At 51.2% G+C, this 24181-nt stretch overlaps 1 protein-coding gene across 3 annotated transcripts in view; it reads left to right on the top strand.

Moving 5' to 3' along the window:
- Positions 1-605: 605 nt before the first annotated feature.
- Steap3 (STEAP3 metalloreductase) overlaps positions 606-24181 on the top strand; it is a 41171-nt gene continuing 17595 nt past the window's right edge. Inside the window, exons 1-3 of one of the 3 annotated variants that reach the window (XM_075987744.1) lie at positions 625-704; positions 17956-18027; positions 22115-22614. In XM_075987744.1, the coding sequence (XP_075843859.1) occupies positions 22123-22614 (492 nt within the window). In that variant the 5' untranslated portion in view covers positions 625-704; positions 17956-18027; positions 22115-22122. Of the gene's footprint in view, positions 705-1054; positions 1108-17955; positions 18028-22114; positions 22615-24181 lie in introns of those variants that run through there. The other 2 variants (XM_075987743.1, XM_075987746.1) reach the window with 2 other exon arrangements.

The raw sequence follows: 24181 nt of genomic DNA, 5'->3' as shown, positions 1-24181 counted from the left end.
TCCCAGGAAGCCATGACCACCCAACACAAAACCAACGGGGCTTGAAACCTGCAGACTTCTGAGGGCAGGTCAAAAGTCATCTCTAAGGGGAGTAAAGGATGGAAATGTGACCCAGCTACAGCTATCCCCACACTCCTTTTCTGTTGTGAACCTGTGCACACTTGGCTGTTGTTCCTGCTTTAACTGCAGACAAGGGAAGAAACCCACCATTTGTCACCTTGGGCTCTGCTCACCTGGGCAGCCCTAGTCTGCCGCCTAAACTACCCCCATGACCTTGATCATAAACTACACAGGGACTTGTGTTCTTCAAGTGGGGGAGGCGGGCAGAGGTCACGATGTCTGTCTTCCCACTCTTTCTCCTAGTGGGGGGCGGGGGGGCTCGGTTCTGCTCACTTTACTGTGGGCAGACCAGGAAGTGACAAGACCGGCTCTGAGACTCCCTAGGGGAATGGAAGAGGACGGTGGCTGGTGGTTTCCTCCACTTGCAGTGCAGGGCGGGGACCGAGAGCCTTGAGCTCGCGATTGAGGGCGGGAGGGGTGGCATTACTGGATTAGCGGCAGAGAGCGGGTGTGTGGCCACCACCCGGCCAGGTCCGGCCCCACCGGCGGGCGGGGCGCGAGGAAAGGAGGAGTCTAGGGCCGAGCCACCACCTCTGCTGGCGACCTGCAGCTGCCACGGCTCCTCCAAGCGGCGGGCCGCCGAGGTGAGTGACCCTCTCCACGTTCGGGTGCACTGTCCCCGGGACCCCTGGCGCGCTCCTTCTCTGACGCACCCTGAGCGATCGCTACAGATCGGGCAACCTCGTCCCATTGGACCAAGCCACGCTAGCCTGGTGGCAGAAGATCCCGGCGGGGTAGTCACAGACAAGGGGGAAGTAGGCTCCAGAGTCCATGTTGCACTTGTCAGCCACCCTCCTGGCAGCCCTGGACTACCATGGGTGCCACGTGCTCTTCGTTTTTTGTTCAGCGGCTTTCAGGGGAGGAAGTACCTAGTACCCAATTGGCAGGTCTGCCCAGTGCCCGCCTCTGCCCGCTGAGCTTTAGTCTGGAAAGTTCTTCGTCTTGCCCACAGAAACCTGGGAGCCGGCTGCCGGCAGGAGTGTAGTGGTAACTTTGGTCACTATGGTTAGCTAAAGTGAATGTTGTGCCTTAGGCTGTTTGGGTCAACAGGCAGCGTGTGCTGGTGCGGGCAAGGAGGGGTTGCTTGAGGGTGGTACAGGGCACCGAGAAGTCTAACACGTGTTCAGAGTCACTTCTGAAACAGGCTCCAGAAGTAGGGGTTAGCGAAATTCCCTTGGGAGGTGTGTCTGCCCGGCAAAGTGCTGCCATGGAAGCCAACATTTCTCAGGCACTTGCTAGGGGCTCTGCATGCGCTAGTCCAGCCACTCCTGGCAGCCAGGACACCCTGTTCTTATTTCTGGATATTCAGGGGAATGCTAAGCCTTCTAGATTCCTGGTGTTTTACAAGGACACACAGATAGCACGTAGTAGAAGCTGCAGGTTTTCTGGACAAAGGGGTCTTCTAGAAGCAGGCCAGATCCTCAGAATGTCTGGACAGCCCAGTGGATTCAGTGCTGGGTGGCTCAATGTCCCCAAAGGGCCCTCTCAAGTCACTTGGGCCAGCTATGCGTAGTGTGTCTGTGTTGAAGCCAGAGGTGGATGCTGGATGTCTTCCTTTATTGGTGTGCACATTTTAAAAGGTGGGATCGCTCACTGAACTCGGAGCTCACCCACTGACTAAACTGTGTGGCCAGCAAGCCCTGGGAATCCCTGTCTCCACTTCCCCAACACTGCCATTACAAGTGTGAATGAGTGCACTAGCTTTTCACCTCGTTCTAGGCATTCGAACTCAGTTCTTTGTGCGTGCACAGGAAACACTTCGCTGATTGAACCATCTTCCCTGCAAAGGATGTCAAAAACACAGGTGCCCAGCACCCATGTCAACCATCTGAATCAGAAGCACATGGAGGGCACAGCTGAGTGTGTCACCAGGGGTCTGCACAGGGGTTGACCGCAAGCAAATGATTAATCAGTGTCTGGTGGATGCATAGATGGAATGGGACAGGCGACGTCACTGGGGGAAGTGGTGGACGGGAAGGCTTTCTGCAAGAGGCCTTGGAATGGGATCATCGAGGGAGGCTATTGGCCTCAGGGCCAGCTGGGAGCTCAGCCTGGCCCAGCTGGTCACGTGAAGTTTGACTAGACTTCCCCCAAGCCTGCTGAGGTCTTCCAGGCCTGGTCTGCTTAAACTTGTGTCTCTCCATCCTGAAGACATCAGATGTCAAGACCTGGCCTGTCCTGTCTTCTGTCCTTGTTTTATGGTTCTTCCTTCCTCAGGCTTATCAGAGACAGGGTTTCAGGGTGTTAAAAAGTGAAAGTTCTTGAGCAGAGTCCAAAGCTACAAGCCTTCACAGCGCAAGGCAGGTAACCACTGATAGGGGAGTCTGGCTTTGCAGTCAGCAAGCAGGAGTCTGAACCTCAGCCCACACTGAAGTCGTCTGGGTACCTGAACTTGGTTCTTCAATTGTTGAGCCCTGCCCAGGGCTTTGGACACTACATCCCCAGAAGGCAGAGGGAGTGGTGGCCCTGGGCAGAAATTCTTTATCACTCTGAACCGCAGGACTTTAAGTATCAGACCCCTCCCTCTGCTCCCGGGGATTTGAATATTAATATTGTGTGTTTGATGTCTGTGTTGAGGCATGTGGGTATAAGTATGTGTGCATGTACGTGTGTGTGCTCACATGAGCGTGAAGACCAGAAGTTGATCTCAGCGGTCATTCCTTAGAAACCATCTTGTTTTTCAAGACTGGCTCTCTCACTGCTCTGAGACTTGCCAATTCAGGGAGGCCAACTGGCCAGGGAGCCCCAAGGTCTGTCTGTTTCATCTGCTTCCTCCAGCTCTGTGATTACAAGTGTGTATCACTATGCCAGGCTTTATGTGGGCTCTGGTATTGAACTCAGGTCCTCATGCTTTCAAGGCAAGTAATTTATCAACTGAGCTGTTTCCCCATGTAGATTTGAGGGATATGGTCGGAACTTCTGGGTTCTTTTGCTCTTTGGTAGACCACTGGGGCCCAGAGCAGACTCTGAGATGCCCTTCTCTGTGACAGGCCTGGCCCTAGCTCCAGGCCCCAGGAACCCTTCTGAAAGTCTGGACACCTGCCTCCAGGCCAGGAAGGATTTCTCTGCGCTTCCTGCTGCTGCAGACAGAAACCTTAGTAGGCCGGGACAGGGGTGGAAGGTCTTCTGGGACTTGAGTTCTCTGCCTTCCAGTTGAAACTGGATCTGCCTCTGGGTGCCTTCCCTTCCCTGCAGAGTGCTCAGGACTTTCTGGGTTGGGCAGGCAGGAGCTGAGTACCTAAGTGTTCTATGGAATCTGGTGAGTCTCTGGACAAGGAAAGGGCCTCTGGATTTCGAAGAAGGAAGTTTATCCTTTTAGAACCTACGTTTGTCGTTTGTCCCTTTCCTCCTTTGTGAAGGGATAGATGTGTGCCTCTGTTTTGTGATGTGTGAAGACATGTGTGCAGCGTGGGTACGCGTGTGGAGATCAGAGCCTCTCCGCTTAGGTCTTTACAAGGTCATGGGGTCACTGGGCTGGTGCAGAAAGCCTTCTACCCGCCCACAGGCCTGTAGGAAATTCCCGCCCCACCCACGAAACTCCATCCTAATCAGGTTGTGAAGGTTATGAGTGCTTGGCCCCGGAAAATGGACCTGCTCTCCGTCCCTCTCCACCTCTCACAGCGCCCTCCAGCTCATCACCCTTCCATCCTTGTCCTGCCATGTGCTGATGCCATCCTACCCAAAATGACAATCCTCTTTCCTGAGCGCTTAGCTTCCCACACACCCGAGCCTGGACCAAGCAGTCTATACACACAAGTTCACTGCACCTTGAGGCTCTTAGGAGATGATGTTATTCTCCCAACCACACGATTTCTTTTCCCAGGGGCAGACTAGACTCCAGCCTCTTTAACCCCAAACCAGGCTCCTTACCGCTTGCTCTATGCCTGCCCAAATCCTGCTTCATTAATTATTCATTCCAACATTTAGTGATACTAACTTGATGTCAGACCCTCAGACCAACAGACTGGAGACTGCCATTTGGTACACTCCCAGGCTCTCCCATGTCCTCTATAATTCTGAATACAAATAAGGAGAAGCCTTCTCTTCCGTGTGCCTCGTTCTCCAGAGCGCTTCTTGGAGTAGACCTCTGTCCAGTTGTCCCTGCAGCTGTACTGAAGAGTTATTCCTCCCACAACACATCCCCACCCGTCACCTTGGTCACCCACAGGAGCAGCCGTGAATATCCCCGCTCAGTAGACATTCCTTCCATGCTGGAAACTAACACAGGGCTGGAGCCTGCTAGGCAAGTGCTCTTCCACTGAGCTGCTCCCTGGCTCCCATTGCTTGTTTCCCAGCCTCCTTAGCATAGGAGGTGAATCTGTACAAACAAGAAGATGGCCCCAAGAGCATCACACCAGCCAGTGACACAAACGTAGAGGAATATGAGGCCAGTGAAGGATGGAGTGGGCGGTCCCAAGCTATGTGAAGAGACAGCAAGGCCCTCCTGGGGTTGGAGACGGGGACCATAGTGCACCTGTGTTTTCAGGGTCTCCATGAGAGAAGTCCCATGGAGCAGGTGGAGCCCTAAGAAACCGGAGAGAGAGTTAGTCAGCTCCTTTCCCCTCCACCCAGCAGGTATTCCTTCTTGGGAAGTGTCCCTTCTGTTCAGAGCAGCTTCTCCAGGGGAACCTGGAGATCACCAGCAGCCTTCACTGGGATACAGTATGCTTTAGGCCCCCGTTCTGAGTCGGGAATTCTGCACCAAGTCCTGCTGCTCCAGCTCTCTGGGTGATACTGGGGCTCACTGGTAATGAAGAGTTCTCCTTGAGCCCCGCTGACCCCACAGGCATCTTCCAGCAAGCAAGCACAGCTCAGAGTGAAGGACTGAGGGTCTCCATCCTCAGCTGATGCTGTCCAGGGAACATGTGGTACCTCCCAGCAGCAGCGAGGAGATCCAGACTCCGGGCAGACATGTACAAACAATAGTACCTGAGTAACCTCTGTCTGTAAGGGTGTCCGTAGTCACTGTTTTACTTAACATTCAAAACACAGAGGGAACACTCACTGGTGGTGTAGCCCGGCTGGAAGAGTGCTTACTTAGCATGGGAAGCCTTGGGCTCCAACCATAGAACCACATAAACCGGGCACAGGAGAGCATGCCTGTAATCCAAGCACTTGGGCGGTAGAGCCTCGAGGATCAAGAATTCAGAGTTATTCTTTACAACACAGGGAATTTAAGGCCAACCTGATCTGCAGAGTTTCCCCGTCAGAGTGGGAAAGAAGCCTGCCCAAGGTCACATGTTAGCATGTTGTTGAACTCAAGTTCATACTCAAGACTGTCTAAATGCAGCTGCCCACTGCTAACTCAGCCTTATTTGTCAGAACAGAGTGGGTAAATGCTGTCCAGGGTTACAGGAGCTGATAGGGGCCTTAAATATTATCCAACAGCGTGGGCTGGATCTCCAAAGAAGGAGGATTTGGGTGGGTGAGGAGCATGTTAAAACTCAGATGGAAGTAATAGACTAAGTGAAGTGGGGGGGTCACAGGTCAGGGCATGGAAGGACGAGAGTACACACCAGTCTCCGTAATGGCCTGTGCTGGACTCCGGGAGCTGTCAGAAGCTAGCCCTGCCCTCCTGAGGCTTTAGCAGTGTTAGGGATAGGTGCGGAGGACCGCAGGACAGACAGCAGTGTGGGCCCTGCTCTGGTGGTTGGTCTGGGACGTGGTGTACATGTCAACAGCTTTCACTAGACTGCAAAATTGCTAGTTCTCTGACAGGTTGAAGAAAATCGGATATGCCCATCCACAAGCCCAGATAGCGTGATTCCCTTCAACAATATAGAAGTTTCGTGAACTCTGGGCTGCCCTTGCAGCCTTGGGAGGCTGCGGTAAGCCACCAGCAGGGGGTGGAGGGTGTCTTTATCTACCATTTCGGATAAAATGTTCTTCTGATTGTAGAGCTGTCTGTCATCATTCCGCCATGGGCATTGTCTGGCATGCGGTGACAGAGCAGCCTCCTCTCTCAGCACAAAATGCTGAGAGAATCATCGCTAGGCTGGTGACAGCCGTGGTGAATGCAATGGATTACCCTGTGAGAAATTGATCAGTTGCTACTTTATGTAACCATTATGCTTGCTTTGCACCTTGCAGGGTCTCGGTGGCTCTGGCTCTGCCACCACCCCCCTCCTTTATGTTGGATGACATTTATTCATTTTATGCATCCTGGCTTCAGCTGGCCATCCTGCCTCAATTCCTGTAGCAAAGGCACTGGAGTCTGAGCCACTAATTACTACAGTGAGGTTTCCTCCCCAAACAGGAAGTCTCCAGCAGAATTGCTCTCTCAGGGCTCTCTCTAAGGGAGCATCAGTCACCCCTCCCAGGCCGGTCCTGTGGCCAGCTGTAGGCGGGCAAGCTGAGAGGGGAGGTGTCCCAGTCACCCACACCCTAGAAGGCCTGTGGCCGCCCCACTTCTGAAAAACCACAGTCAGGCTGCCGAAGGAGGACGCTTTATGGCTTGCAGAGGGGCTGTCTAGGGACTCACCTGAAGGCCCGATGTCGCAGCTGCCCGTTGCCAGCGGTAAGTTTGATCGAGGCTCTGAGGTAGCCACCTCATTCACTCACTAGTACACCGCCCCCTTGCCCACTTGAGAGAGTTCCCCTGATGTGTGATTTGCCAGAGTCCAGAAAGGGCAGTGTTTCCCTGAGGGTTACACAGCCTCGGGTGGCAAAGAGCACAGGAGAAGGGGGTCTTGACAAAAGTGGGAGACTGTCTGCTGTGCACACCTCAAGTCCCATTTTCAGGGAGAGCATCCAGACAGCAAGTACAGGAGCCTGTTCAGAGTGTAGGGCTTCAGTTTCCACACACAAAGCAGTAGCCTTGTGGGTTTTAGTGTGTGTTGCTTTAAAAAAAAAAGTTAATGTTCTTGATGTATTTCTGAGGAATGTGGGCCTGCTGGGAATTATAAATTTTACTTAATTGGTAACCATTTCTGCCTTGGTTTATCACAGAAATGCTGGCTGCAAGTAATCGAACTGGATTTTTCTAGAAGGATTTGAAAAGCTAGATGTTTGTAAAAGCCCTATCAATTATTCATCCACTTTTATTTTGCAAAGTGATGTGGGGAGAAAATTTTGTTTTGTGTCAGACCAAACCTATGCGCATGAGTGTGTGTGTGTGTGTGTGTGTGTGTGTGTGTGTGTGCGCACGCGGTGGGGGTAGGAGACTGGTTTATGCTCATGAGCTTTGCTTTTTCTTCGGTAGAAAAAAAAACTGCCTTCTTTTCAAAAACCATAATGATTTTTATGATGTCTAGATAACAATTCCAGGTAGTATTACAAGAAATGTAATAGCAAAGTGTTTGTAAGAGTTCATCAGATAGGAGGAATGCCCACAGAGAAAGCAGAAGTGTGCCACTTAGAATGTGTATGTCTGTTATTAGCTGTTTTGTTTTCTTTTGTTTGGAGCAGAGCCTCCGCTGCCCAAGCAACTGAGATGACTTTGAACTTCTCATCCTCCTGCCTCTGTACCTCCTACGTGAGGATGGCAAGCTCACACCACCAGGTCATTTGTATGGTTCTGGGGATCGAACCCAGGGCTTCGTGTGTGTTATTTATATAGGTGCTCTCCCAGCCGCCCTACAGTTCCATATCTACTGCCAGCCTTTAAATGCTTATTTGAGACTCGTGGTCTCTTTTCTCTTCCCCTTGCTTTGGGGAGTAGAAGTAGGGGTTGGGCAAGGTTCCCAAGCTTGACAGAATAGGAAGGAGCGAGATCCCAGGTTTGAGCTAACCCCAGTTCAAGACCTAGGATGGAGGACAGCCCCACCTTACAGGAACAGCCAGAGGAGTGACTGGGAAACGTTCCCAGCAGCGCATAGAGAAGATAAAGGGCACCCGAAGGAAACAGACAGGAATCTAGAACCAGTGCTGGGCAGGTGTCATCTGTAACACCCACGTACAGAGCCACTGTCTTTACCGGCCAAAAGATCAGTTGGATGCAGAGACTAAATCAAAGCAACTCTGGGTCCAGGAGGAAGTCCCTTAACCTGTCTGAGCCTTGCTTTGGGGTGCACAATGTGGAAGCAGTGACTGTCGTCTGTAGATCATATCACAGCACGCATCTGAGGTTGTGGTTGCTGCAGTGAATCTGGTCTTCTCTAATCTCTTAGCGTTTGACCCTGGGAATCTGGGCTGTATGGGTACCAGACACATACAGAGTGCTGGGATCTGCTGGCTGCCTCCCTCGGTAGCTTATGCCCCAGGGAAACCCTGGATCACTACGTGGGGAAGGCATATGGCAGAAATGGGGAGAAGGAGTTGTCCCTGGGAATTGCTTCCTTTGCATAGCAAGGGTGTAATTTTCATTCAGGCTGAGCAGGCAAGCCCCAGCTTAATGATGGCCTGACATGGTGGTACAAAAACAACAACATTCAGTAGAAACTGTACTTCAGATTTTCAATTAGGAACTTTTCCCAGGCATTTTAAACTTACAGTATCATCAGTTTACAATAGATTTGCTGGCTGCAACCCTACCCTAAATCAAGGAACATCTGTGTCTTCAGGGCTTTGAAATGAGCAAGATTTATGTGTGTCACTTGTATATATATGTCTGTATGTTCACACATGTGAGATTATATATAACCACATTCACGTGGAAGTCAGAGAACTTTCTCAGTCACCCTCCACTATATATTGAGGTTGAGGCAGAGCCTGTGACTTGAATCAATTGCTTCTCAATTCTGTTAATCTTACCGGCAATCCCTGTCCCTGTCTCTGGGATTACAAGCAGGCTGTCACTCCTGTCTGGCGTTACCTGGGTGCTGGGGATTTAAACTCTGGTCTTTCTGCTTTCCTGGTATGTTCTATACTCCTGAGCCATCTCCCCAGCCCAGAAAGACTTTCTGGACATTAGTACTCGGCACCTGCTATGTGAATTACTCAGATCAGAGGGCCTTAGGTCTAACATTGACATAAATCTGTGGGAAGGGATGGTGGGAGGCTATGGGCTTCCCAGCTCTAAGGGACTGAACACTTGCTCTACCCCTGTGGCAGAAAGCCTACGGGATCAGAGAACAAAAGCATTGATTTTGTCTTAAAGAGGAACTGGGAAGCTTCTCCTCTTCCTTCTCTTTAAAAATGCAGGTGTGTGTGTCTGTGTGTGCTCACGTGTTTTCACTAACAAGTGTGTGTGTGCTCACGTGTGTGTTGGGGATTGTATATGGAGGCCATAGGAAGACATCAGGTGTCACCTTCGGGAGCTCACCAGTTAACCCAGAGACAATCCTGTCTGCCTCCCCAGCACTGGTATTACAAGTCCTTGCCACCACAATCCACTTTGTATGCGGGTGCTGGAGATCATGTTCTGGGCTTCACACTTTTTAGGCAAGCCCTTTACCAACTGAGCCATCTCCCCAGCCTCAACAGCCAGGCCTTCTGTTGGGCCTTGTAACGGGCGATTTTAGCTGTAAACTTGACTGGACTCAGAATCGGATAATTTTGAAAGCTGCTGGACTGAGCTGCGAAGGACTTTGTTTTGGTCTTGGCTGGTTTCGTTGCTTGTTTGTTTGTTGAGACAGGTTCTCATTATGTAGCCATGGTTAGCAAAGAATTCACAATGTAGACCAGGCTGTCCTCAAACTGACAGTGATCTGCCTGCCTCTGTCTCTAAAGTGCTGGGATTAAAGGTGTGTGTCATCATGCTATACTGAGAGACTCTCTTGATCAGATTATCTGAGTTGAGAAGACTCACCGTAAATATGGGTGGCACCTTCTGGGGGCACCCGTAAGAGGACGCGGGACAAGGGAACACTTGTTGCCTGCTGCCTCACTCTCGCTGGCATATTCACTTATCTTTCTGCTGCAGCACCCTCCAGTGACGCTAGAACCAGCGTCTTTGAATTTCCATCATAGACTAAAGACTAGGGCTCTCCGGGAGTCCTCCTGACTGTTAGGGACAATTGGGGACTGCTGAGATACCCAGCCGGCAGACTGAGGAACTCCTGGTCTCTCTAGCACGAGGTAGCCACTGTTGGGTTACCAAATGATCCTGATTTATCTCTCATGAGGAAGAAGTAGTTTAGTGACACTGTACATAAAACCTTTGGCCATTTGGGGAAAAATGCAGAAAATAACAATGCTGGCTGGAGACTTCCAGAATCTCCAGATAAAGTGACAGAAGAAAAGAGGGAACTCAACACTGAAGTTCCCCAGCTCCAGACTTACACAGACGGGCTGAAGTTTCTTAGGTGTGTCATGGAAGAAATCTCTCCAGAAGCAATAAAGTTCAAGTTGCCAGAAATCAGACCAAGCCCTCTTTATAAGGTCAGCTGACTTCCTTCCAGACCTCAGGCCCCAACCCTCAAGGGTGTCAGCCAATACAGTGGAGTGAGGACATTGAGAACAAAATGGGGACCTTGTGGTTCAGGATGGAGATGTGGGGGAGGACCCTAAGGTGGCTGAGGGCATTGAATCTTCAGATTTCTTCATCTGAGGGAGTAGCTTCTCCTTCCATAGAAGATGTGCCCTTTCCTTTTTCTACAGGATTGCCCTCTTCACCCTTGCTGGCCAAGACAATGCTGACGTCCCTTAGTCCCGTAAACCATTGTCTCTAGAGCGTAATGGGACTCCAGGCTAATCAGGCTCCTAGAGGAGAAGCAAAGCGCGGTCCATAAAGAGGTGTGCTATCAGTGTGCTAATTTGTGCAAGCGGAAGTCTGAGGAATTGTGCACGGGTGGATTTTAAGGGTATGGCATAGTGGTGGAAGCAACAAAAGCGGACCAACCCGAGTTCGTGGATATGAGCTCATTAGGCAAAGATTCTAGGTTTAACACGGACCTTCGTACAGGTAAATAAAGTGCTGAGCATGGCAGGTCTCAGCTTTAGTGCCAGTGCTCTCGAGGCAGAGGGAGTTGGAGCTCTGAATTTCAGGCTCAACCTTCCAAATGCCGCCACCCTTTAAGGCAGTTCCTCCTGTTGCTGTAACCCCACCACCACCACCACCGCAAGGCTATTTTCGTTGCTACTCCATTACTGTGATTTTGCTACTGTTGTAAACTGTCATGTAAATATCTGATTTGCAACCTCCAAAGCAAAAATAGAACAGACCTCGAGTTTTGTTAGTTGGAGAGAAGAAGATTTGCAGGCAAAAAAAGATTAATTCAGAAAACTAAACATGATCCCAGAGTTCTGATCGGGAGGCACTAGAAACAAGGGATGGGTGCCACAGCCTTTATATTTATTTGTAGTATTTAAACTCATTTGTGCAGTGCCTGGGTGGCAGTTAGTGTCTAAAACTGTCACTGTGTGGCTGTGGTATAGAAACTTGGTGAACTCCAGAGCAGTCAGGGATTTTCAAGGAGGTACATGGAGCCTCGGTAACCACATCTGAGGTTGTTCCTTGCCTTCCATGTGCAACCACAGGCACAGGGCTGGGGGTGGGGTAGAGAGAGAGCAGGGAGGAGTTGGCTAGTTCATCACCACTGGGATGCAGAGCCCCAGCTAGGTTCTGGGAGAATAGCTAAGAGTCACAAGCACACCCCGCCCATGGCACAGAATCCAGAAGTCCCATTATTCAAGCAAATATTAATTGAGCATCTCCTGGATGTCAGGCGATGGGTTAAGTGATAGAGGTGTGTGTATGGGTAAGGAGGAGCCTCCACCTGGCTCAGGGACAGAGGAGTGAGCCAAAAGGTGAGGCGGTCAGTAAGGAGACAGAGGACCCCAAGGTCCCAGGCCCTGGCCCAGGAGGAAACCAAGAGCCAGTCCTGCTGTTAGTCCTCTGAGAAAGCCTCCTCTGGCTCGTGACAGAGCTGGGGAGTGGCTGTATGATCTGGTCCTCCCCGAACATCTGCAGAGTGTGGAAGCCAAGTTCAGTGTCCTTTGGAGTCCAGAAGGAGTGGCTCTTCAGGGCCAGGGGAGTTTCCCCCAAAGACTTTCTAGGAAAGGAACTCAACTAGACGGAACAGGAGGAAGTGATGTCATCAAACTTGAGCCCCAGGAGGAGGGCCAGCTGCTGTCTTTGTGTGTCTTGACTACCTCTGCCTTCTCTCTACCCCCACGCTTCCCAGCTCAGGATCAAAGCTGGACTAGATCTCTTTTTCTGATTTTGCAAATCCCTCCCCATGGCAAGGGAAGAGGCAGACACAGCCTTTGGGGCACATGGGCTCCAGGCTTTGCAGTTCCAGTTTCCCAGGGAAGCAGGAGACTGCCTCATCTCAGGAGCTGAGGCTGCAGGTCCGGTGCTGCTTCTCCGTAGCCTCCAACCTGACCGGAGGAGCTGGCTGATCCTCGGGCCCCTCTTGGAGTTCCCCTGGCACAGCTAAACTGGCCCTCCCAGGCTGTCCTGGTGCCTGGCCAGGCTCTCATTGAAATCCATGATGGTTAACACAGATTGTGAACATGATAGGATCTAGAAACACCTAGAAGACTCCCTATATTTGCCTCTGCTGCCTTTGAGGGATTATCTAGATTCTGTTGAGATGGGAGGACCCAGTCCTGACAAAGGAGAAAGTGGGCTGGGCACCAGCAGTCATCTCTCACCTGACTGGGTACCATGTGACCACCCTCCTCTGTAGCCACCACCATCCCTTCAATAGAACCCTTGGACATGAGCCACAATAAACCCTGTCTTCCCTAAGATGCTCTTGTCGTGATATTTTACCACAGCAACAGGGAAAGAAACTAAGACAGAGTCTTTTGCTTCCAGCTGCATTGCAAAGCCTGCCCATCTCCTAAAATCTCCACTGTGGACCTTGTATCTTGTTTCCCCTGTGTACACTGTGGGGATTCAAGGAATGGCTGAGGGGATTCCTCTGAGAAGGCATGGCGGGTCTGAGTGCTGTTGAGCACTGCTGGGCCACAGGGGGCGCTATGCACATGGGTTACTCTAAAGATACTGTGTGCTGATGATGCAGGAGCTGGCTCATCCCGAAGCTTAGAGCCCCTGGCCTTAGTGCTGACGTCAGGGACACCCCCTTCCCTCTCCTGGCCATCACACTGAGTCTAATGGCCGAGGGGTGCAGTGAGCTGTCCTGATGAGTAGCTGTTCTGAATCTCACTGTTGAAGAAGTGAAATTGAACGGATGGGAGGTGGCCCATGTGGGTTCTTCAGCCGTCCTTCGGGGACATCCTCCCAGCCAGGGTGTCTGCTAAAGTCCTGGTCCTCCGGTTTTTGTGACTTCCTAATGCTACACTTCTCCCCAGCCTGCTGTGGGCCTGGTGACATGCCGGTGGCAGAAAAGGAGACCATCAAGTTTGCTTCTTTGGCTGAAGCGCCACCATATCCCCCATCCTCCTCTCCCCACATTTGTTAAGAGTGGTGTACTAGTGACCTTGCCCATCGTTGTGACAAAGCCCCTGGAGAAGCAGCCCCAGGAAGAAAGGTTTATTTTGGCTCATAGTTTGGGGGTACATGGTGTAAAGGTGGGGAACGCATGGCCTCAGGAGCATAAATTATCTAGTCAGGAGAGGAAAGAGATGGATGCTGTTGCATACCCCATTTTCTTCTTTTAATTTATTCCAGGTCCAGCCCATGGGATGCTGCCCTTCACATTTAAAGCGGGTCTTTCCCTGCAGTTCATCTAATCCAGAAACTCCCTCACACATAGCCAGAGCTTTGTCTAAGGAGTCCAGGTCCTGTCAGGTTGATAGTATTGGAAGTTTATTAAAGTCAAGCAAATCAAACACTCTGAAGAGAGACTTGAGTAGGCTGGCCCAAGGCAGGGAAAAGCCTAGTAGGTTCTTGTTGTGGATTTTTAAAGAGGTGTTTATGAATATTCATGGAGTGAGATGAATCTTCCTCCCCAGTCAGGTCAAACCAGTTATCCCTTTCAGGAATATATCCATCTTCTAAGAAATCCCATCAGGTGGTAGTGGTGGTACGCGCCTTTAATGCCAGCACTTGGGAGGCAGAGGCACGCAGATCTCTGAGTTCAAGGCCAGCTAGGGCTACAGAGGGAGTTCTAGAGTAACCAGAGCTACACAGAGAAACCCTGTCTCAAAACAAACAAACAAATAAATGAACTCTTATAAACATGGGCCGGGGTAGTTGTCCAAAACCACAATACAAGTGATACGATAATTATCTTTCGAAGATGGACGTGTATGGGAGAATGCCCTGTAGCCGAGAACTTCTGAGATCCTCCTGCCTCCACCTGCAGAGTGCTGGGATTGCCTTGCCCAGCCTGTGTGGTGCTGGTGCGCAAACATAGGACCTCGTGCATGCTGGCTGTGCTGGCTAGCTTTAAGTCAACCTGACAGGCTGGAGTCACTTTGGAAGAGGAAGCCTCAGTTGAGAAAATGCTCCCCCAGCAGGTGGGCAAGTCTGTGGGGCATTTTCTTGATTGATATGAAAATACCCACCCCCTGGGGCCAGTGTCACCCATGTGCTCGTGGTCCTGGTGCAATAAGAAAACAGGCTGAGCAGGCCATGAGGAGTGATCCGGGAAGCAGTGTTCCTCTATGGCCTCTGCTTCGGTTCCAGCCTCCGGGTTTCTGCCTTATGCTCCTGCCCCGACAGTCAGTGATGGAATATGATGTGGAACTATAAAGCTGAAGTAACCCTCCCTCCCCACGTTGCTATGGTGTTCATCATGGTGACAGAAAGTACTTAAGACCCTAGGCAAGTATTGAGTACACCCAGCGCTTTCCCCAGTTCTTCACTGAAGACCTACCACAGTGGCATTCGGAGTATGTCCCCTGGACTTTCAGGAGCCCAATATCTGGGAGAGGAGCTCTGCAGTGGGTCCCATGGCACCTCTGCAGTGGGTCCCATAGCACCTCTGCAGTGGGTCCCATAGCACCTCTGCAGTGGGTCCCATAGCAGCTCTGCAGTGGGTCCCATAGGAGCTCTGCAGTGGGTCCCATAGCACCTCTGCAGTGGGTCCCATAGGAGCTCTGCAGTGGGTCCCATAGCAGCTCTGCAGTGGGTCCCATAGCACCTCTGCAGTGGGTCCCATGGCACCTCTGCAGTGGGTCCCATGGCACCTCTGCAGTGGGTCCCATAGGAGCTCTGCAGTGGGTCCCATAGGAGCTCTGAGTGGGTCCCATAGCACCTCTGCAGTGGGTCCCATAGGAGCTCTGAGTGGGTCCCATAGCACCTCTGCAGTGGGTCCCATAGGAGCTCTGAGTGGGTCCCATAGCACCTCTGCAGTGGGTCCCATAGCACCTCTGCAGTGGGTCCCATAGGATCTCTGCAGTGGGTCCCATAGCACCTCTGCAGTGGGTCCCATAGCACCTCTGCAGTGGGTCCCATAGGATCTCTGCAGTGGGTCCCATAGGAGCTCTGCAGTGGGTCCCATAGGAGCTCTGAGTGGGTCCCATAGCACCTCTGCAGTGGGTCCCATAGCACCTCTGCAGTGGGTCCCATAGCACCTCTGCAGTGGGTCCCATAGCACCTCTGCAGTGGGTCCCATAGGATCTCTGCAGTGGGTCCCATAGGATCTCTGCAGTGGGTCCCATAGCACCTCTGCAGTGGGTCCCATAGGATCTCTGCAGTGGGTCCCATAGGAGCTCTGCAGTGGGTCCCATAGCACCTCTGCAGTGGGTCCCATAGGATCTCTGCAGTGGGTCCCATAGGATCTCTGCAGTGGGTCCCATAGCACCTCTGCAGTGGGTCCCATAGGATCTCTGCAGTGGGTCCCATAGCACCTCTGCAGTGGGTCCCATAGGAGCTCTGAGTGGGTCCCATAGGAGCTCTGAGTGGGTCCCATAGGAGCTCTGCAGTGGGTCCCATAGGAGCTCTGAGTGGGTCCCATAGGAGCTCTGCAGTGGGTCCCATGGCACCTCTGCAGTGGGTCCCATGGCACCTCTGCAGTGGGTCCCATAGCACCTCTGCAGTGGGTCCCATAGGAGCTCTGCAGTGGGTCCCATAGGAGCTCTGCAGTGGGTCCCATGGCACCTCTGCAGTGGGTCCCATAGCACCTCTGCAGTGGGTCCCATAGGAGCTCTGCAGTGGGTCCCATAGCACCTCTGCAGTGGGTCCCATAGGAGCTCTGCAGTGGGTCCCATAGGAGCTCTGCAGTGGGTCCCATAGCACCTCTGCAGTGGGTCCCATAGCACCTCTGCAGTGGGTCCCATAGCACCTCTGCAGTGGGTCCCATAGGATCTCTGCAGTGGGTCCCATAGGATCTCTGCAGTGGGTTCTGTGACCTCTGCAGATGCCAGTGAGACTTTAGCTGAAGTTCATGTGCTGGGTCCCCACAGTAAACTGCACTAAGTTCCCACCTTGGAAAGACTACCTCACAGAGCAGAGGCAGCGCTCCAGGCCAGGGAGGCACAGGCAAAGCAGCTGTGGGTTTAATTTGAGAACTGGGGATCCTGGCAGGGAAGGGTGACCTGGGGATGCCGTGGCTTAAGGACTGTTGCTAGCAGACACCCCAAGGCGCTACTCCAGAGTTTGCTGGTGCCCTGCCCATCTTCCTGCTGGACCCCCACCCCAGGCTCCCTTCTGAGAGTTGGGCAGCAATGTCTTCTTCCTTTTGGCTGTCTTTGTGTTTGTTTTCTTTATGTAACCCAGACTGGCCTCAAACTCACTCTGTAGGTGACAGTTACCTCACAGTTCTGATCTTCTTGCCTCTGGGATTCCAGGCATGCACCACCACTTCCAGATTACTGCATGGGGGTCAAACCCAGGGCTTCTAGCATGCCAGGCAAGCGCTCTGCTGACTCAGCCACATTCCCATCCTACCTCTGCCCCACTGAACTGGCTTAAGGTGAAATGCATGCGTGCCTTCAGGCCATTATCTCAGAGCACATTTTTAGAAAATGCAACCCATTGATTTGAAGAGATCTGTTTCTGCTTTACAACAGACAAAACGGGGGGTTCTCTTGTTGTTTGTTAAATTTTTCAAATTCTAGACAGGAGTAAAATGAGAACGTTAATTTAAGAACCCCAAAAGTCTGGACAGGGTGGCTCAAGCCTTTAACCCAGGTCAGCCAGGCCTACACAGTAAGACTCTGTCTTAGAGAGAAACAGAGAAAGCCCAGAGCGGATCCTTTACCATGAAGCGCCATGGTCCCTTGCGTAGAGAAAAGGCTGGGTTCTGACAAAGGGAACTTGCAGTAGAACCCCTCCTTCTACCAGTGGGTCCTAGGAATAGACCTCAGGGGTCCAGTTTGGTGGCACGTGCCTTTACCCACTATATACACTAGCATGCAGGGGACACAGCAAGGAAACTGCCAGAATGGCCGCTCCACTAGGTTTTTATTATGAATAAGAGAGAAAATAGCCAGAGTCATCTGGAAGAGTCCAGAGCAGAGAGAGAAAGAAGTAGCCTGGACATGGCCAAGGCTGTCTTCAAGAGAGGCGAGAGAACATGGGCAGGAAGAATCCTGTGGGTTATAAGGAGGATGTGTGGCTGGGGGTAGGGAAGCCCATGAGCTGGAATGTCTCCTTTTGGGGGAACAGAAACCCACTTAATAAGTTCCTGAAGAGTTCTGGCTTTTATCTAACTGCCAGAAATCCTCCTGTAGTCCAGCTTGAGCTCATTGCTAGACATATAGATGACCTGGGCTTTGCACTACTGAGCCACCTCATGAGACCCATATCCTGTTTCCTTGGCGTGGGATTTACTGATTTGGCTATGTTAGATGACCTGAGGAGCCCCAGGGATCCTCCTCCCCAGCTGTGGTGAGCAACTCTATAATAGTTTGGATGTATTTGGTCCCCATAAACTCATAGGGAGTGGCACTATTAATAGCTGTGGCCTTGTTGGAAGAATTATGTCTAGTTGGAGAAGGCTGGGTGACACACGCCTTTAATCCAGACCTTGAGACTGGAGGGCACACCTGTAATCTGGATCACACCTTCTGTTGGAAGTGTGCCACTGTGGGGTCAGCCTTTGAGGTCTTTCTCAAGCTTCACTCAGTGTGACAGTCAGTTGATTTCCTGTTTCTCAGCCCCAGCACCACCTCTGCCTGAATGCTGCCATACTCCCTGCCTTGGTGACGACTGACTGAACCCCTGAAACCGTAAGCAAGCCCCCTCGGTTAAATGTTTTCTTTATAAGAATTGCCATGCCCATGGTGTCTCTTCACTGCAATAATAAACCCTAAGACAACCACCATGCTGGCTTTTTTTACATGGATGCTGGGTATTGAACTTAGGTCCTCATGTCTGCAAGGCACAGTATTCCATCGACTGAGCATTCTCTCCAGCCCCTTTAATCCACCTCTTAGACGTCCTTCCCCTTCATGCCCTGTAATGGTTACATTTCAGTGTGAGCTTCAGAGGAGACAGAGCAGATTCACACCCGTGGGGAAATGAGAGGCAGTGCACCTCCTGGAAGATTTGGCTGCTGTGTGCCGTATCCTGCTGCATGGCCTCATTTAAACTCCAGGCCTTGCAGTGGATAGCGGAGGATACCTCTGGGAGCCACAGAGCGGCCCTGAGACCTCAGCACTCATACACAGATCCAGCCACACCTCCCTGGAATGATGGTAGAAAGAAGCCACAGGGCAAGCCCAGTCCCAGAGACGATGGCTCCTCCCCAACAGTTAACTTTGGCTGTTGTGTAAGTTTGACTTCTCTGCGGGTCATGGGACTTAAAGAGCTCAACTAAGCAGAAAACAAGGAAAGAAGCTTTGAATGCGGAGACAAATGAATCACAGACTCAGACTTAACCCCAAAGCATGTTTGCTTTTCAGTCACAGAAATAATAGTCCTTGGAGACTCAATTTCTTTAAAAACAAAAACAACTTGTGTGTGTGTGTGTGTGTGATGCCTGGGATTAAACCCAGAGTCTACATGCTGAGCAAGCATATAAAAACTTTTAAATTTTTTTTATTATTTTTCATTTTTAATTGTGTGTGTGTGGATTCATGCATATGAATGTAACACCTGTGGAGGTCGGAGGTATCAGACTCTCCTTGAGCTGAAGTCACAGGTAGTTGTGAGCCACGCACCGTGTGTGCTGGGAACTGAACTCACACAGCTTCAAAAGCAGTGCAGGCTCCTGACCAGTGAGCCACCGCTCCAGCATACAGTTTGCATATGTTCAATTGTATTGTACACCTGTCGTCTCATACACACACACACACACACACACACACGAAGGTTTAAAAGGAATCAAACCCATAAGTGGGCAGAGGATGTAGCTTGGTGGCAGAATGAATTCGAGCCTTCGTGTGTTCAAAGCCCTGGGCTTCATCCTTAGAGTGTGGGCACACACCCAAAGATAACATATGGGCATCCTGGCAGTCTGAGGTAACCCTGGGTTCTGGGTGGGAGTCTGCTTTTCCTTATAGGATTTATCATAATTTGTGAGGATAACTGTACCCAAGGGATGCCTGGTGGCCATCCATGACCACTTAGAATCCGAAGGGTGGCACGACCCATGAGAAAAGGCTAGGGCCATTATCTCCGTGACTATTCTCACTCCTGCCTCCAAGAGCAGGCAGGAGCAGGCTGATCAGTTGTGTATCAGAGCCAAAATTGCAGTCCATGTTTTGGCTCTGCTGGGAATCGAGAGGGGACAAGGAGCCTGGCAAAGACCCCAAGGGGACCGGGTCACCCCAGCCATAGCTTGGCAGGCAGGTGAGTAGATCTGTATCCAGGCTACAGACCTAGGCCCATCAACTGCAATCAGATCCCCTCTCCCTCTGTGCCCTCAGTCTATAAATAGATCCCACATCAGAGCCAGGCACATCTAGAGACTAGATAACTCAGACTCTGACCTCTACCAAACACACAGGCAGCAGTGACTTCTGAGCCTCTCAAAACTCCAGGATGTGTGCCAACCACTCTGTCCCTCCCCACAGCCATCAGAACAGTGGCAGGTCTTGTGCTTGGGTGTGGCCATACCCATGAAAAACTGTGAGGGCAGGGGTTGGGGAGGTGCTTCAGTAAGTAAAAAGCATTTGCAGACATGAGGATCTGAGTTCGAATCCTCAGAACCCACGAAAAAGTTGGGTACAATATGAATGTCTGTAACTCCAGCATCCTATGGGGAGATGGGAAGTAAGACAGAGCTCCTCAGCCAGCCTGGTGTGGGAGCAGGAGAAAAAACAGACCCTGTGTCAAACATGGCAGAGAGTGAGAACCAACATACAAGGCTTATGTCCACACATATACAGGCTCATAAATGTGCACACATATGTACATCACACATATACACATACATACACCCATACCTGTGCCAGGGGCCTGATTTAGTTGCCTTTTTTATTCTCCTCTCTCTCTCTCTCTCTCTCTCTCTCTCTCTCTCTCTCTCTCTCTCTCTCTCTCTCTCTCTCTCTCTCATTTTCCAAGACGGGGTTTCTCTGCATAGCTCTGGATGTCCTGGAACTCACTTTGTAGACCAGGCTGGCCTCGAACTCACAGAGATCTGCCTGCCTCTGCCTCCCAAGTGCTGGGATTAAAGGCGTGCGCCATCATCACCACCCAGCTCTCCTGCCAATTTTTGTATGCGAATTTTGTAAGATTTTGCCCAAAGCCTTCCCCAACCTTATTTTCTTCCTTATTCTCCTGCCTCAGCAATTTGAAAGTAGAGATGGAAGACATACTTCTGTTCATCCAGGTTTCTGAGGTCACACAAATGGTTAGCAAATGTGGACACCCTAGCCTGGAAGCCTTGTGGGGTCAGGTGGGATGGTCCCAGGTTCCAGGTGGCTGAGCAGAGAGGGTCTCTATTGCCAACCTGCAGAACGCTTGTTCCTGACTCCTGCCCCCCCCCAACCCATTTCTGATGTCTAGGGCTTGACAAGTACCTGGCATTTGTGCAGAGGGGTCTTCTGCCGCTGGTGCTTGCTCAGTGCTTATGGCTTGAGTCTGGTTATAGTTGTGCCCAGCCCTGTTTGACTTATTTCTGCAACCTTGTAAGGAAAGCGCTATTATCTCCTTTTTATTTGTGTGTGTGTGTGTGTGTGTGTGTGTGTGTGTGTGTGTGTGTGTGTTTGTGTGGGGGCAGAGATCAATGTCAGGTGTCTTTTTTTCAGTCACTCCCCACCTTAACCTTTTGAGACAGGGTTTCTCACTGGGACCTGAAACCAGTTTAGCTGCACTAGCATGCCAGTGGTTCCCAAGGGATCTGCCTGACTCTGCACATGTGAGCACATGCTGCCACACCTGACTTTTGTACATTGATTCTAGAGATCCAAACTCAGATCCTCGTGCGGCAAGCACTTAGGCCTCTGAGCCATCTCCGCATCTCAGGTCATTGCTATTTTAGCATTTTCTCTGGGTATAAGTGTAATCACGTGAGCAGCATCATGGCAAACATTGCTCATGTACTGAGTGTAATCATGTGAGCAGCGTCATGACAAACATTGCTCATGTACTGGAATTACGCTTCTCGGCTGGTGAGAGGCTTTTCCTAGATTCCTTTCCCCTTTCCTATGTCCTCTTTTAAAAAAAAATTATTTTGCATACACTGTTCTGTCTGCATGTATGCTTGCAGGCCAGAAGAGGGCACCAGATCCCATTACAGATGGTTGTGAGCCACCATGTGGTTGCTGGGAATTGAACTCAGGACCTCTGAAAGAGCAGCCAATGCTCTTAACCTTTGAGCCATCTCTCCAGCCCCTCCCATGTCCTCTTAAGTGTCCCTGTCCTTCTTCTTTCCCCACGTTGAGGTATGTATGTATGCAGATGTATACACATGCCTGTGGAGGCCCAAGACTGGCCTATACCCTCTGTTGTTCTCTACCTTACTCAATGAGGCAGGGTCTCAAAGTGAACCCAGAGCTCACCAATATGACCAGGCTAGCTACTCAGCCTGCTCCAGGGATCCCCTCTCGCTGCTTTCTGAGTCCCATGCCTACCCAGTGTTTATGTGGGCACAGAGATCCAAGCTCTAATCTCCATGCTTGCTGAGCCACCTTCCCAGCCTTCATTTTCTGTCTTCCCAGCCTTCCTCAGGTCGGAGTCCTCCCACTCTGTGCTTATATGTCCTCATCCGGCGGGGCTGCTCTTGCTCAGCTTGTCCCCTGTGTTTGCAAATGGAATACTTGGTGTCTGCTGGATGAAGACCTAACCAGCCATGTTTGACACAAGGTGGGAGGTAGGAGGCCAGATGCCCTGGGAGGCCTCTAGTGACTAGATCTCTGCATTCTCTTACAGCTACTACAATGTCCGGGGACATGGACAAGCCGCTGATCAGTCGCCGCCTGGTGGACAGTGATGGCAGTCTGGCTGAGGTCCCCAGCAAGGCCCCCAAAGTGGGCATACTGGGCAGTGGGGATTTTGCCCGTTCCCTAGCCACACGCCTAGTGAGCTCTGGCTTCAGCGTGGTAGTGGGGAGTCGTAACCCCAAACGCACAGCTGGCCTCTTCCCCTCCGCAGCCCATGTAACTTTTCAGGAGGAGGCCGTGAGCTCTCCACAGGTCGTTTTTGTAGCCGTGTTCCGGGAGCACTATTCTTCGCTGTGCAGTCTGGGCGACCAGTTGGCTGGCAAGATCTTAGTGGATGTAAGCAACCCCACGGAGAAGGAGCATCTTCAGAACCACCAGTCGAACGCCGAGTACCTGGCCTCACTCTTCCCTGCTTGCACTGTGGTCAAGGCCTTCAATGTCATCTCTGCTTGGGCCCTGCAGGCTGGCCCAAGGGATGGGAACAGGCAGGTAGGTGCTAGGGAATGGCAGCCAGCATCCCTCATGTTACCCTAAAAATCTCATCTTACACAGCAGGAAGTCGAAGCTCAGAGACATTAATGATGTTAGCCCAACACTGGTGAGTTGGGATTTAAATCCTATTTATTTATTTATTATTCTGTTTTTGTTTTTCAAGACAGGGTTTCTCTGTGTAGCTCTGGCTGCTCTGTGACTCACTCTGTAGACCTGGCTGGTCTTGAACTCACAGAGATCCACCTGCCTCTGCTTCCCCAGTGCTGGGATTAAAGGCGTGCACCACCACCGCCCCGCTTGAACCCTATTTATATGGACATGGGATCCCTGGTTTTTTTTTTTTGAGATGGGAGCTTGGTTTCCTCAGTATGAAGGAAAGGGTGATGGCTGTTGACTTGGGATTCAAGGAGGAGATATCTTGGGGTTGGGGAGCTGGTGCAGTGGGTAAGATGCATGCTATGAGACCATTAGAACCTAGATTTACATCCACATTAAAAACTATGTAGCGGTTGTCATTTCAGCAGCACTGGGGCAGGAACAGGGGGACCCCTAAGGCTTGGTAGCCAACCAGTATAACCAAAAAGGCAAGCGTCGGAATCAGTGAGAGAGCCTGTTTCAACAAGGAACATGGAAAGGGATAGATTAAGACACCTAACTTGACCTCTGCCCTCAACATGCACATACACACACATGAAACATATGTACGCACATACATACATCTACACACAATTAAAAGAAAGCCGGACTCCACTCCATCCATAAACTATCCAGGGCCCCGCTCTGAGAGAATCTAGAGGTACCTGGCTGTCCATCACTGTGTGACCTAGATGTGTGACTGCACCATGGGACTTTCAGGACAGGGACAGGGACAGGTTTTCATATGGTGCTCTCATTTTCTTTCCATTGCTGTGATAAAACCGTCTGAAAGCAACACAGGGGGCAAAGGGCGTATGTCAGCCTACAGGTCCCAGTCCATCACAGAGTAAGTCAGAGTAAGAGCCCAGGCCTCTGTGCTATTCCGTGCAGCATCACCGCTGTGCCGGGAACTCACACCTGATGAGGAAGTACAACAGAAACCGTGGACTGCTGCTGGCTGCCTCAATCCTGCTCCTGCTAACTAGCTTTCTTCCACAGCTGAAGACCACCTGCCTAGGAATGCTGCCTCCCACTGTGAACTGGGCCCTCCTGCACCAATTAACAATTAAGACAATCCCCCATAGACATGCCCACAGGCTCATCTGATCTGGACAATCCCTTAATTGAGTCACTCCTCTTAGATGACTTAGTGGCCATGCTGACAGTTAAAGCTGACTAGGACAGAGGGCTTGCTGGAGAAGACCCTCAGCTGGCCTTAGACTCAGGCTCAGGAAGCAGGGAGGGCATCCCAGGCTGATTTGACAACCTGCAAAGGTGCCAGAGTAAAAACCGAGGCTCTCAGACCTTAGTCTGTTCATCTGAAAGATGGGTGTATTAGTGCAGACCTGCAGGCTGGGCAGGAGGCTGAGATGACTACTCAGACTAACTGCTCAGTTACTGTGGGAGACTAGATAGACCTCAGGTGTGT

This window comes from Microtus pennsylvanicus, chromosome 10, assembly GCF_037038515.1.
Source record: "Microtus pennsylvanicus isolate mMicPen1 chromosome 10, mMicPen1.hap1, whole genome shotgun sequence".
NCBI classification, from domain to species: Eukaryota; Metazoa; Chordata; class Mammalia; order Rodentia; family Cricetidae; genus Microtus; species Microtus pennsylvanicus.
This window is presented reverse-complemented; position numbering and strand designations above follow the sequence as displayed.